Source organism: Cibotium barometz, chromosome 5, assembly GCF_041138505.1.
Source record: "Cibotium barometz isolate CiBa-2024 chromosome 5, ASM4113850v1, whole genome shotgun sequence".
Lineage (NCBI taxonomy): Eukaryota > Viridiplantae > Streptophyta > Polypodiopsida > Cyatheales > Cibotiaceae > Cibotium > Cibotium barometz.
This window is the reverse complement of record NC_141050.1, coordinates 27,808,334-27,820,445: the sequence shown is the minus strand read 5'-3', so window position 1 is coordinate 27,820,445 and position 12,112 is coordinate 27,808,334. Positions and strand designations below refer to the sequence as shown.

Here is a 12,112-nt window from a genome sequence, read left to right as displayed (position 1 = left end):
CAAAAGTAAGAAGGAAACTTGGTATAGGGTCCAGGTGTGCTAGGAGTATTCACTTGAGGGGAGGTGTTGAAATATACAAGTGAATAGGGTGTGTGCGGGAACAAGCCCTTAGCTAGAGGCTGTAAAAGAGAATCTGTAAATGTGAGAGAACCTGTGAAAAGGTGAGAGGTATCTACTGGGAGAGAGAATAAAGGGTAGCATGAGAAGATTTAGGAAGTGTGGAGATATTCTGGGAAAAGTGAAGAGGTGGAGAGAATCAAGCAAAAGAGATGGAGTGAATCAAGGAGAAATCAGTGGGATTAGATGCTTGGATGTACACTTGCTGGTTTTTGATTATCCATGCCTACATTAAGCTATTAGTTAATTGCTCACTAATCACGTCTTAATTATCATCTAATCTCTTTGTTAATGATGTTGATTCTAGCATTTGATCCACCATAGCTCATCACATTGTTGTAATTTTAACAGTTGTGGTGCAGGGATTTTCTAATGTAATCACACATATCACTTCATAAAAATGCGTATAATCTATGCTCATGCGTACTTGCCTTGTGTTGAGGGTTAAGTTTAGGACTTTCCTGATGTAATCACATGTCACATTATAAAACCTAGAAATACGCCCACACGCGTATTTACCCTAGGCTCACATGCCTCATGTGTTACCAATCACCCTAGAATGCGATAACATGTAAGCGAGCTTAGAATATGGGGTTTAGGGTTTTTCCAGAAGGAAACACTTGAACTTGCATTAAAAAGAAGAAAGTAATATGCTCATGTTCCATTACCCTAGACCAGCTCACATTCAATTACCCTAAAAGTATGTGCTGGCTATGGCACATACTCATAAATTATTGCATACCTAGTAAGGCTCCAATGCTATATTACCCTAAGGAGGCCTTGAGAGAGAGAGAGAGAGAGAGTGTAACATGAAAGTGAGAGAAGGAGGGCATAGAGAGAGAGGGAGAGGGAATGAGAGAGAGACGGAGAGGGATAGACAGAGGTGGAGATATCATGAGGGTGCGTGTTGAAGGATGAAGATAAATATGTGAGAGAGGTAGAGAGAGAGAGTGTGTGTAGAGGGAGAGGGAGAGAGAGAGAGTGTAGAGAGGGAGGGCATAGAGAGGGAGAGAGGGAGAGGGTATGGAGCGAGAGAGAGAGAGGAAGAGGGATGGACAGAGGTAGAGACAACATGAGGGTGCGTGTTGAAGGACGAAGAGAAATAAAGAGAGAGGTAGAGAGACAGAGAGTGTGTGTAGAGGGAGAGGGGGAGAGAGTGTGTAGAGGGAGAGTGAGAGAGGGAGAAAGAGAGAGGAGCCCATGTCCAAATCCCCCTCCCAACCACGGACGTCACTAAGTTGCACGGGGAGAGAGTGTTGGGATCAATGGCTGTGAGGCTGTTCGAATACGGGCATCATGAGCCATTAGATTAGATAAAGTAATTGCGGCCCAACAGTAAACTTGGCCCAGGGGGGTCGGTGGGAACGCCGTTGTTGGAAGTTCTATTTACGAGTGTGAGGGGAATAAATTTGATATTGATGAGGATTTTAATGTTAATAAGGTGGAATTTAATGTGATTTTGTTTGATTTCCCAATATTCCTTTTTTATCCTACTGTTCACCAACGCATCGCTTGCACTTTGCCTCCGCTCGTGCGAGTTTCCAACCCCCTGCGTTCCTCTGTATGCACACGCAGAGCGCTCCGAGAGGTTCCCACATCCTCCAGCAATCACGGTGACTGCTGTTCGAGTGCCCGCCTGCTGTTCGAGTGCCCGACACCTTGTTCGAGTGCCCGACGCCCTGTTGTTCAAAAGCCTGACGCCCTGCTCAACGCCCTGCTGGTCGAAAGTCCGACGGTATGCTCTAAACTTTTTTTGCCTAGTTTATTCATGGCTATATTTAATGGCTAAACAAGGTATGGGCTATATTTAATGGCTATGAACTTTGAGAAAGGGGTCACCATAGCCGGAAATGGCAATGTTGTGGGTTTCTGGGATAAAAAATCTCCTATATATATATGCCCTGTTTGGACTGGAACATAACAGCCAATAACAGATCCCCCTTCACAACCTTGAAAAGTAGAGGGAATGGGCTCTGCATTGCTCAAAACGATGGTGTTTTATCAATGTATGATTTGAGAAAGCTGCATGGCGAGTATTTGTCAACTGGCCTCCCTCCTTGAAAGTCATGGTTTTTATTGAATACAGAAGAAGAATTGTGGAATAGTCTATGGGAGATGCTTACTTGCGATGTGGAAGAGGAGTTATGGGATGATTGTAATGCCTCCCTTGGGAATCCATCTGAGAAAAGCAGCTCCTTCATGTCATGGTGTGTCGAGTTTATGCATTTGTTATCCAGGTCTGCGTCATAGGCATTGATCACTTTGATGCTTCTATGGCACCATAGCTATGGTTGGACATGTGACCAGAGCTGTGGTTGGGCATTGTGGTAACAAGAACTGGTTGGGCATGATGGTGGAAATTCAAGCCGATGTTGGTTCATGTGGAAAGCTCTTCTTATGCTGCTAGCACTTACTGTATGTATGGAGACTAGCATGGCATGACGTTGCCATGGTTGACTTGACAGATTTGACGGTAGCATGTACATATGCCAATTTGTGCAAAATCTTTGATGAGGGAAAACTATTTCTGCATTATGAAATTTCAGGCAGATATGCTGTAATTCCCATGCTGTCCAATTCAAAATTCAGGTCTTTTTCATTTTAGGATTCACATCCTTGCTGTGGATGGTGTTGGATGCATGTCTAGGGATCCGTCTTGGTTCAGTTTTTGTTTTTGTTGCTTTTATGTATTTATGGGTGTTACTGGAAACTTGGTTCAGTTTTTGTTTTTGTTGCTTTTATGTATTTATGGGTGAGATGTTTGTGGACATGCCGTGGAAAAGCAACCTTGCGATGGATTGGTCTGTCTTATGTGCACGGAAATGTGTACAAGAGTAGGTTCAGAAGCTTCCGGCTCGAAGCCTGACACTTAGGCATTTGGCTGGATGTCTGCCTGTTGGTTCACAAAGGGACACATAAAAAAGCTTCAACTTTTCCTTAAGCATGGCTTAGACATCCTGTCGGTTCTCAAAGATATTGATAAAAAAGCTGTATCTTATCTTACTTCAGCGTTTTAGGATTTCACGACGCAAATGTGCTGTGATTCCCATGCTGACCAATTTAAAATTCGGGTCTTTTTCGTTTTAGGATTCACATACTTTCCCCTGCTTGCTGTGGATGGTGCTGGATGCATGTCTAGGGATACGTCTTGGTTCAGTTTTTGTTTTTGTTGCTTTTATGTATTTAGGGGTGAGATGTTTGTGGACATGCCGTACCAGCAATCCAGAGCCTGTAGAAGACACAGACTGTGAAGAAGCAGCATCTGTATATACATGTGATGAGTCATCTCGATGGATATGAACATAGAATCTGATTGCCTGCTAATTGAATTTCATCCCACTAATTCAAGGTTACTATTGGTACGAGTTTACCATTGGTTCGAGTTTACTATATCGGTCCGAGATTACTTTAGTGTTTGACTGATTTAGTCATGAAGCCAAGTATCCTTGTGGTCCGAGTTTACTCATAGAAGCATACAATGCTATATTGAACAAGGAGGTGATTTTTGGTACACATTAAACATTTAGAGCAGGAGTGCGATATTGAACAAAGGTTGTAATTTTATTGTGCATGATTGTCATTGTAGGGTATTTACAGACACGACCATTGCTTGACGTCCTCTGCTGGTTGACACCCACTGCTCGATGCCCGTGGTGGCCATCACATCCTGCCCCAGCGCTTGGGTTTTGTGCAGGTAGGCTCCATTTTCTTTGTATAAAATAACATGAATGGATGTATCTCATTCCTAAATTTTATCAATTGATCTCACACCTAAATTTTATGCATGTTTTCTCACACGTCTTGATTATGTGTATTGAATCATGAAATAGTATTGTTGTCCTTTGCACACGTGTACGTACGTGTGTGTGTGTGTGTGTGTGTGTGTGTGAGAGAGAGAGAGAGAGAGAGAGAGAGAGAGAGAGAGAGAGAGACATGCTATAATAATCTCCTACCGTAGATGGATCCATATTATGAGGAGATTACACTCCATGATGGGAGGATTGGTCGTTAGTGTCGAGCATCTCTAACGTGCTCCAAGAGGGACACTACATATGTGAAGAGAGTCCACATGATGCGCCACTTGAAGAATGAACACCAAGTAGTGGTGGACGTCCCCAAGCTTAAGGTGGGGCGACCTAGGGTTGGTGAGCGTCTAGAGGTCTTGCCTTGTCCTCGTTACGAGCGACAAGCGAAGTCTAGGTTTGAGAATGTGGCAAAGAAGTTTGAAAGGAATCTACAAAAGCATACCAAGCGTTAACGACAAATAGTGAAGGGGGAGTGGGAGGCTTAAGAGAACCACTACGAGAGAGGCATTTATAATAGGCAAACTTAAAGATGCCGAGCTCTCATACATGGAGACTAAGGAGAGTCGCATCTCGCACATCGAGAGGCGTATCAAGAGTGGCTACGAGAAATTTGTAAGTGATGTAATTACAATAAATTAAATTATATTATTATAAAATGAGAATTAGACTTGTACTTTTTGAGTAAATGTGTTGTAGAAATGGAGAAGAGGCCGGGGCCGACGGGCCGAGGCCAGCGTGTGAGCAGGAGGATGAGGATATGGATGTCCTGGGGAGTCCGGTAAGTCTATGAATCCGGGCACGCATTGTCCACATGTCTAACATTTTGAGAGAATACTAATATTGTCATGAATAAAGGTTGAGCACACGGGCATGGCACCGAAGAAAGCTGCTCAAAGAAGAGACTACGATACCTTCTCCCCAGTGAAGGCATTTGAGGAGTACCTAGATGAGGATGACTTGGAGGTTCTTCAATCTCCTACATCTATCATGGCCAAGAATGAGGTACTCTTTAGAGTTTCTTATGGCGTGATTGAGTGCATGAGCTCTAATTTGGGCGATGAAAAAACCCACTTAGAAAGGTAATATTTGTAATTATGATTTTTTTTTGGTATCATGTAATATTGTGCTATAAGATGACATCACATAATCTTGTTGATATAGGTTGAGAGAGGGTGTCACCCTCCATTTCACATGCACACGCTAGGATTGAGTGTTGAAATGGAGGGTAGACTAATTGATAATGACTTTCAAACGGAAGCCTCCACCCACAAAACAAATGAACATGTTTGCGATGTAAGTACACCTTAAAACCACTTTGTACAATGCAAATGAATGTGACGGAAGTGTCTTGCTAACCTCAAGTTCTTGTAGTTTGATGGAAAACAAGCTACCACATGACATTTTCAAGGAAATTTGGTTTGTGGATAGCTTGTGGTATGCATATGTGTCATCCAGGCTTCAGAGTCATACGATGATGGATAACTTTTTTGGTACCTTGGACCTGGCACAGCATACACTTGCTTTCTTTCCTATCTTGCACAGGTAATACTGTGACGGAAGCCCTTTATGTAAATACTTTATCTTGCAAGTGTTTTTGTGTATTAAACAAGTTTCTTTTGCAGAAATCATTGGGTTCTTGTGGCAATTTTCAATGGCCACAAGGTCCGTATCCCAGGTTTGCCAAGAGGGAAAACATCAATATTGTTCTTCGACTCTTTGTCCATGTGAACTTTGTTGGATTATTTAGACGATCTGTACCAGCAAGTTTCTAAACTATAACTTTTCTTCCCTTGTGTCGTAATATTTTATAACAATATACATATAATGACATGTTTTATGGCAGAGTGTTACGGCATCTTAGTAGACATTGCTCTAGCCCGGCAATGAAGCATGAGTTGGAGAACCCGCACGACCACTATGTCACGCAAGAGGTGGAGGTATATGGACTTAGGATTTAGGGACATGTATTGTTGCATAGATAATCATAATATGTAATTTCTTCTACGTTGTAGGTACCCCGTCAGCCTAATGATGCGGATTGTGGCTTCTATGTAATGGCCACAATGTGGTCTTTGATTGACGGAGCTATAATTGGTAGGTGGAAGGAACATTGGGTAGGTTGTGTTTATGTTTTGAATGTATTTTGGCTTGGGATTCATGCTTAACCTAATTGTTATTTTGTTCCTTGTTTTTAATAGTTGAAATCAAATTGGTACCTCTCCATCTACAATCTCTCTTCCCTCCTCCCTGTACTCTCTCTCTCTCTCAATCCACACCCTCATGGATGCTCTCCACCTCTATCTATCCTTCTCCCTCTCTCTCTTTCTCCACCTTTCTCCACCTGTCTTATGCTCATTTCTCTGTTGTCCTACTCTCATGTCTCTTCTCCTTTGCAATGCCTCTCTTGCCCACTCTCACGTCTCTATCTTCCCTATCCCTCTCTTGCCCACTCTCATGTCTCTATCTTCCGTATCCCTCTCTCTTTACACACACACTCTCTCCCTCTCTCTCTACGTATACTCTCTCTCTCCTCTCTCTCCCTCATTGCCACCATACTCTCCCTTTGTTGTCTATCCATCTCCCTCTCTTTGTCCATGCCCTTTCTCTCTTTGTCCCTTCAACTCCATTCCCACCCTTCTTATTCTTCCCTGCAATCTCTCTCTCTCTCTCTCTCTCTCTCTCTCTCTCTCTCTCCGTCTTTAACTTTTTAAACAGTAATGAACATGTCTCAACGCTATGGAACATGTCATCTATTTTATATTTACATGAAATAAAAAAGAACACGAGATATACAAATTAATTTGTTGTGATCTTTAAGAAGCCAATATATATAGAACGACATTTACAATGGCCTCATTAGGCTCCAACATACATTACGTGTGTCCTTATATTGGGAAACTAGAGCAAAATCTCTTGTTCTTGAATATAGTTCAACAACTATATTTTCCCTTTTGAGCATAACTTTACGATGAATTCCCATAAGTCTCTTCCACGCTAACAGCCTCTTGTAAGCAATCAATTCTGATAGCCATATTATGACAAGATCCTTCAATTCCCCTTTTCCTCTTTGACTACTTTTTTTGTATTCATGTACTTGATGGGATTCAATCTTCCTCATCATTAGGCACCAAACGTTTCTTCTCCTGGTGTTTGTGAGAAGCGGCACTTTCGAAGAAACTTGCTTTCATTTGAAAGCTCTCGTGACTTTTGCAAAACGGTTGAGCCTTTTTCCCAACCTTAGACCTCTTCTACATCATCCTCTTTCTCCATTTGTATCTAAATAACAATGTACCACAGAATGCTGAATGCATTGTCAAAGCAACTAATAAACCAAACTTGGACTTTTACACCTGGAAAGTAAAGCTAGACTATGAAAGTAATCTCAGACCAGTTCGAGATTACTTTCACAGTCCGGGTTTACTTTCCAAGCAGAGCATGTAATTTAGTGCGGTCAAGTAAAGAGGCTTGTTTCAAATGAATTCTCTCCTTTGACAGTGACATCTTTGCCACATGTCAAGATGTCCCGACATCAAATAGATCCTCCATGCAACATTCAATGACCTTTGGATGAATGGGTAAGTGATATACATCACTACGACTTCTCGGCACATGTCCTTCATGATGAGTAGAGTGTATATGAATTAAAGCATCTGAATTGTCACTTGGATACTCCACTTGAACCTTGAATGGACAACCACATTACTTGGTTGATCTTAATCTCCTAATGGTTCCCTTTCGGCTAACTGTACCACCTCTATGGCATGTGTAATCAACCACAGACTTGAATATACCATTTTTTTTGGTTGATCGAACCATTACTAGTCTAACCTTGTGCTCGATCATTATCTCTTTCAAGTGGTTTTCCACATTTACTTTATTTACAGTTAGTATTGTTGCTTGTACTCTTTTTTTGGCTTGGCATTCTAATTCTCCTCCATGGTTTGATCTCTTACAACCACATGCATTGATGAACTCCCTAATAAAAGAGGTAGGTATTCCGTGCTTTGTAATAGCAGTACACCATCTACATTTAATTGTTTCTATTGTCTCATTTACTCCTTGGTGATAATCATCCTCCACCACAATATAATGAGATAATGCCACAATGCTTTCCCACTCTTCTAAGCATGCAATCCTCATCAGTTGTAACCCATGCAGATCCTCTGGTTCCCTAGCTATCGATTGTGGCCTTCATATGTATCTTAAATACTTTACGCAACAAGTAAGTCCTTCTTTAATTGATTACAATAATCAATATAAACGCTTACTTGATTGCATGCTAAGTGTGCCATTTGTCAATCGTTGCTCATCGTAGATTGTTTGCACTTCTTGCTGCTCTCTTTTGTATCTTCACTTATGTCGAGAACCTGTAAAATTGATCTTTGTGCACATTATATAATCTAAATGACAAGCGTTCCCTATATAAACATGGTATATGTGTCACATATCTGAGTGCACAACTTGGATATAGACTCCACCTTAAGTTCGAGCCTCCCCAACATAGAACTTATGTGTTGACGCTCGACCTAGATTGAGTCTTTGTTCTCCATGTTAGTGTACCCCGGCCTTAAGGCTCGAACTTGAGTTTGAGCCTTTGCTCTCCATGCTAGTGCACCCCGGCCTTAAGGCTCGAACTTGAGTTTGCTCCTTTGCTCTCCATGCTAGTGCACCTCGGCCTTAAGGCTCGAACTTGAGTTTGAGCCTTTGCTCTCCATGCTAGTGCACCTCGGCCTTAACGCTCGAACTTCAGATTGAGCCTTCGTTCTCCATGCTAGTGCACCCCGGCCGCCTTAAGGCTCGAACTTGAGTTTGAGCCCTTGCTCTCCATGCTAGTGCACCCCGGTCTTAAGGCTCGAACTTGAGTTTGAGCCTTTGCTCTCCATGCTAGTGCACCAGCCCGGCCTTAAGGCTCGAACATGCTAGTGTACCCCGACCTTAAGGCTCGAACTTCAGATCGAGCCTTTGCTCTCCATGTTAGTGTACCCGGATCTTAAGGCTCGATCTTTAGATTGAGCCTTCGTTCTCCATGCTAGTGTACCCCGGCCTTAAGGCTCGAACTTGAGTTTGAGCCATGCTAGTACACTCCGGTGTTAAGGCTCGACCTTTAGATTGAGCCTTTGTTCTCCATGCTAGTGTACACCGGCCTTAAGGCTCGAACTTGAGTTGGAGCCTTTGCTCTCGATGCTAGTGTACACTGGCCTTAAGGCTTGAACTTCAGATTGAGCCTTTGTTCTCCATGCTAGTGTACTTTGGCCCTCAAGGGGCTCGATCTTGAGTTTGAGCCTTTGCTCTCCATGCTAGTGCACCCCTAGCATGTGAGTGCACAACTTGGATATAGACCCCACCTTAAGATCGAACCTTCCCTACATGGACCTTATGTGCTAAGGCTCATTCTCCATGCTTAACTTTACATGGAACTTGGCCTTAAGGCTCCAACTTGAGTTCGAGCCTTGCCTATCTATGCTAGCGTATCCCTAGCATATGAGTGCACAACTTGGATCTAGGCTCTAGCTTAAGTTCGATCCTCTCCTACATAAAACTTGGCCTTAAGGCTCAAACTTGAGCTTGAGCCTTGTCTCTATATGCTGGTGTACCCCTGTCATGTACCCCTATCATATGAGTGCATAACTTGGATCTACTTGGATCTAGGCTCTAGCTTAAGTTCGGGTTTTCCCTATATGGAACTTGGCCTTAAGGCTCCAATATACTAGTGTACCCCTAGCATATGAGTGCACAACTTGGATCTAGACTCCAGCTTAAGTTCAAGCCTCCCATACATGGAACTTCGCCTTAAGGCTCAAACTTGAGTTTGAGTCTTGCTTATCTATGCTAGCGTACCCCTAGCATATGAGTGCACAACTTGGATCTAGGCTCCAGCTTAAGTCAAGCTTCTATATGGATTAAGTAAATGCAAGTGAGGCCCCCGCTATTCAAGAAAACTAAGTGAAGCATCAATAATTGTAGCATGCATTAAGTTTCTTAAGTTTGATAGGTTTTGATTTGATATGTAGCATTTAAATCCATTTTTTTCTAAGGTTTTGAAACTTTTTTTGTGCTTCACAGGAATGGAAGCTAGCGCTACCTCGCAAACACACCAATCTTTACTTTGGATGCTCTCGAAACAACAACTCAAGCTAAAAGTGTCACTCTTAGAATTAAGGTGGATAAAACCTTCGAATTGAGTAACAAAGAAGGAGTAAAATGGTTTGTGGATAGCTATGATGCTAGTGCAAACTTCAAAGGAGTCCATTTGTTTCTGTCTCAAGGTGATACATCATATGGAGATATGGGGATTGTGGTAGGCGCTAAGGATGATGTGGATGCAAAACCCATGCTTCACATGCAATGTATTGCCAGAAGGAGAAACTACAAAAGCAAATAAGTTTTGCTTATCATTGGACACTTTTCACCCAGTAGTAGACATGACTGGCAGTAAACTAGAAAAGGACAATTCTATTGTAAAGCTAGGATTGAAGATCATTGACTTTTACAATCAAGAAGACTCAGGGGTGGATAATGTGAAGGACCTGGTGAAAGCGGCGAGACATGCAAAGAAGGCTTTAGATTTATGAAAAAAGTCCATACCTGAAAAGGAGACAACAACCACTCAAGTTAGAAAAATTATGGAGAAAAAAGACAGGGCCATAGTGAAAAGTGCACTTGAAGCATCTCGAAATGCTGGTGTAACTTCTTCAAAACATAAAAAGGAGGGTGACAAAACAAAAGTCCTTGATGTAAGCACAATAGCAGCTGAAGACATGGCAGGCTCTCAGGTGCAAGAAGAGGAGCAAGCACTTGCAAAGAAGAGAAAGGCAAAGCACTCTACAAAGGTTCAAGAAATCTCTTCAAAGAGGCAAAGGACAAAACCAGCAAGTGGTTCAAAGGAGATAGATGCATCCGATGACGAGCTAATGGAGGTTGAGACTCCAAATAGGACAGCAAAGCAATGATCTCATTAGAAATAAAGAAGGGATATTACCCCTTTGGTCTAAATGAGGTCTTCAGCATTGATATGATGAAATGTTATCCTGTTCCTTCAAACTATATGTATAGAAGGTTAAATAAGGATTGGGTTTGTATTTTGACCCAAGACTTTATTGAGGACCCAAAGCAAGAGGAGATACTTGCAATTTTGATGTCCTGTAATCGTACTACGAAACAACCCCTTGATAAACTCGCAAAAGAAGATATTCATAAAGTTGAATATTGGATTATCTCTGGTCAACACTCCATTTTAGTGCTGCAAAAAGCTTGCAGGCTCTAAATATGGCTAAAGTGACCCCTCAACTACGTCAGCAATTTAGGTTTAGGAGATCAAAGATAATTGTAAATTGCCCGTCCAAGATTTCTCGTGACATTTTCAAAGGATGCAAATTTATCTGTTGCAAAGTCAATGCAAAAGGAGCCATTCCTCGATCAACTTCTACAAGCTCGAGCACAATGGCATGCAAACGGTCGTTCTAGTAAACCTTTGCCTGGTGTTAATCAACCCAAGATGGACGAGTCTTGGTGGAAGGTACTCTTTTGATTCTTTGCTATATCTTGGTAAATCATAGACATACATTACTTTTTCTTTACTTTTCATAATATCTTTTACGGATCTATAGTTTCAAGTGTAGCAGCAGTATAAGAAAGATGCATGTGAGGCTTCTTCTCAAACTGCATAAACTAAATAGTTTGGTTTGAAATTAAACTTCAAGCCTCACCTCTTTGTGATGGTGTAGCACTTGCATATCTAATTGTGGCTCGAACTTAAGTTTGAACTTAAGTTGGAGCCTCACTTGCAAGTGCTAGATTTGCATACGGAGGTGATGCTCAAACCTAAGATCGAGCATCACCATTATATACTAGTTTAGCACTGGCAAGTGAGGCTCAAACTTAAGTTTGAGCATAAGCTCCAAATGATTGAAAACCCATAGATGCATGATTCCTCCTAATATTTTGTGATATCTATAGTAAGGGGGCTAACTTCTTACTTCTTACTTTGCAGGCCTTTGTGGAGACCACGGAGCACACACTACATAAGAATTTTGTCAAAAATAATTTATACTTGCTTCTATGCGATGATGATGTATGGCAGAATTGGGTTAAGATCATGAGGCTATATGCAAAAGGCTTGCTACCAAATACAAAGGGTGAAACTCAAACTAAAGGTCTGGATCAAAATCTCAAACTTTCAACTTTGAAGA

The 12,112-nt window shown here is 41.8% G+C and overlaps 1 protein-coding gene across 19 annotated transcripts; it reads left to right on the top strand.

The window, feature by feature from the left end:
- The first annotated feature begins 1,590 nt into the window (after positions 1–1,590).
- Positions 1,591–6,133, top strand: LOC147638313 (uncharacterized). Of its 19 annotated transcripts, XR_015265849.1 has the most exons (10): positions 1,591–1,852; positions 3,704–3,811; positions 4,076–4,535; positions 4,620–4,701; positions 4,779–4,925; positions 5,085–5,216; positions 5,295–5,465; positions 5,546–5,585; positions 5,767–5,860; positions 5,936–6,084. XR_015265849.1 is itself a non-coding variant. In XM_086798231.1 (8 exons), exons 4-8 carry the CDS (start codon positions 4,453–4,455, stop codon positions 5,319–5,321), a joined length of 471 nt encoding a protein of 156 aa, XP_086654357.1. In that variant the 5' UTR covers positions 1,591–1,852; positions 3,336–3,476; positions 3,704–3,811; positions 4,076–4,452; the 3' UTR covers positions 5,322–6,084. The 19 variants fall into 19 exon arrangements, 8 of the variants coding, with proteins under 8 accessions (XP_086654357.1, XP_086654358.1, XP_086654356.1 ...); XR_015265847.1 differs by having other exon boundaries at positions 5,379–5,465; positions 5,767–6,084; XR_015265846.1 differs by having other exon boundaries at positions 5,767–6,084.
- Positions 6,134–12,112: the final 5,979 nt, after the last annotated feature.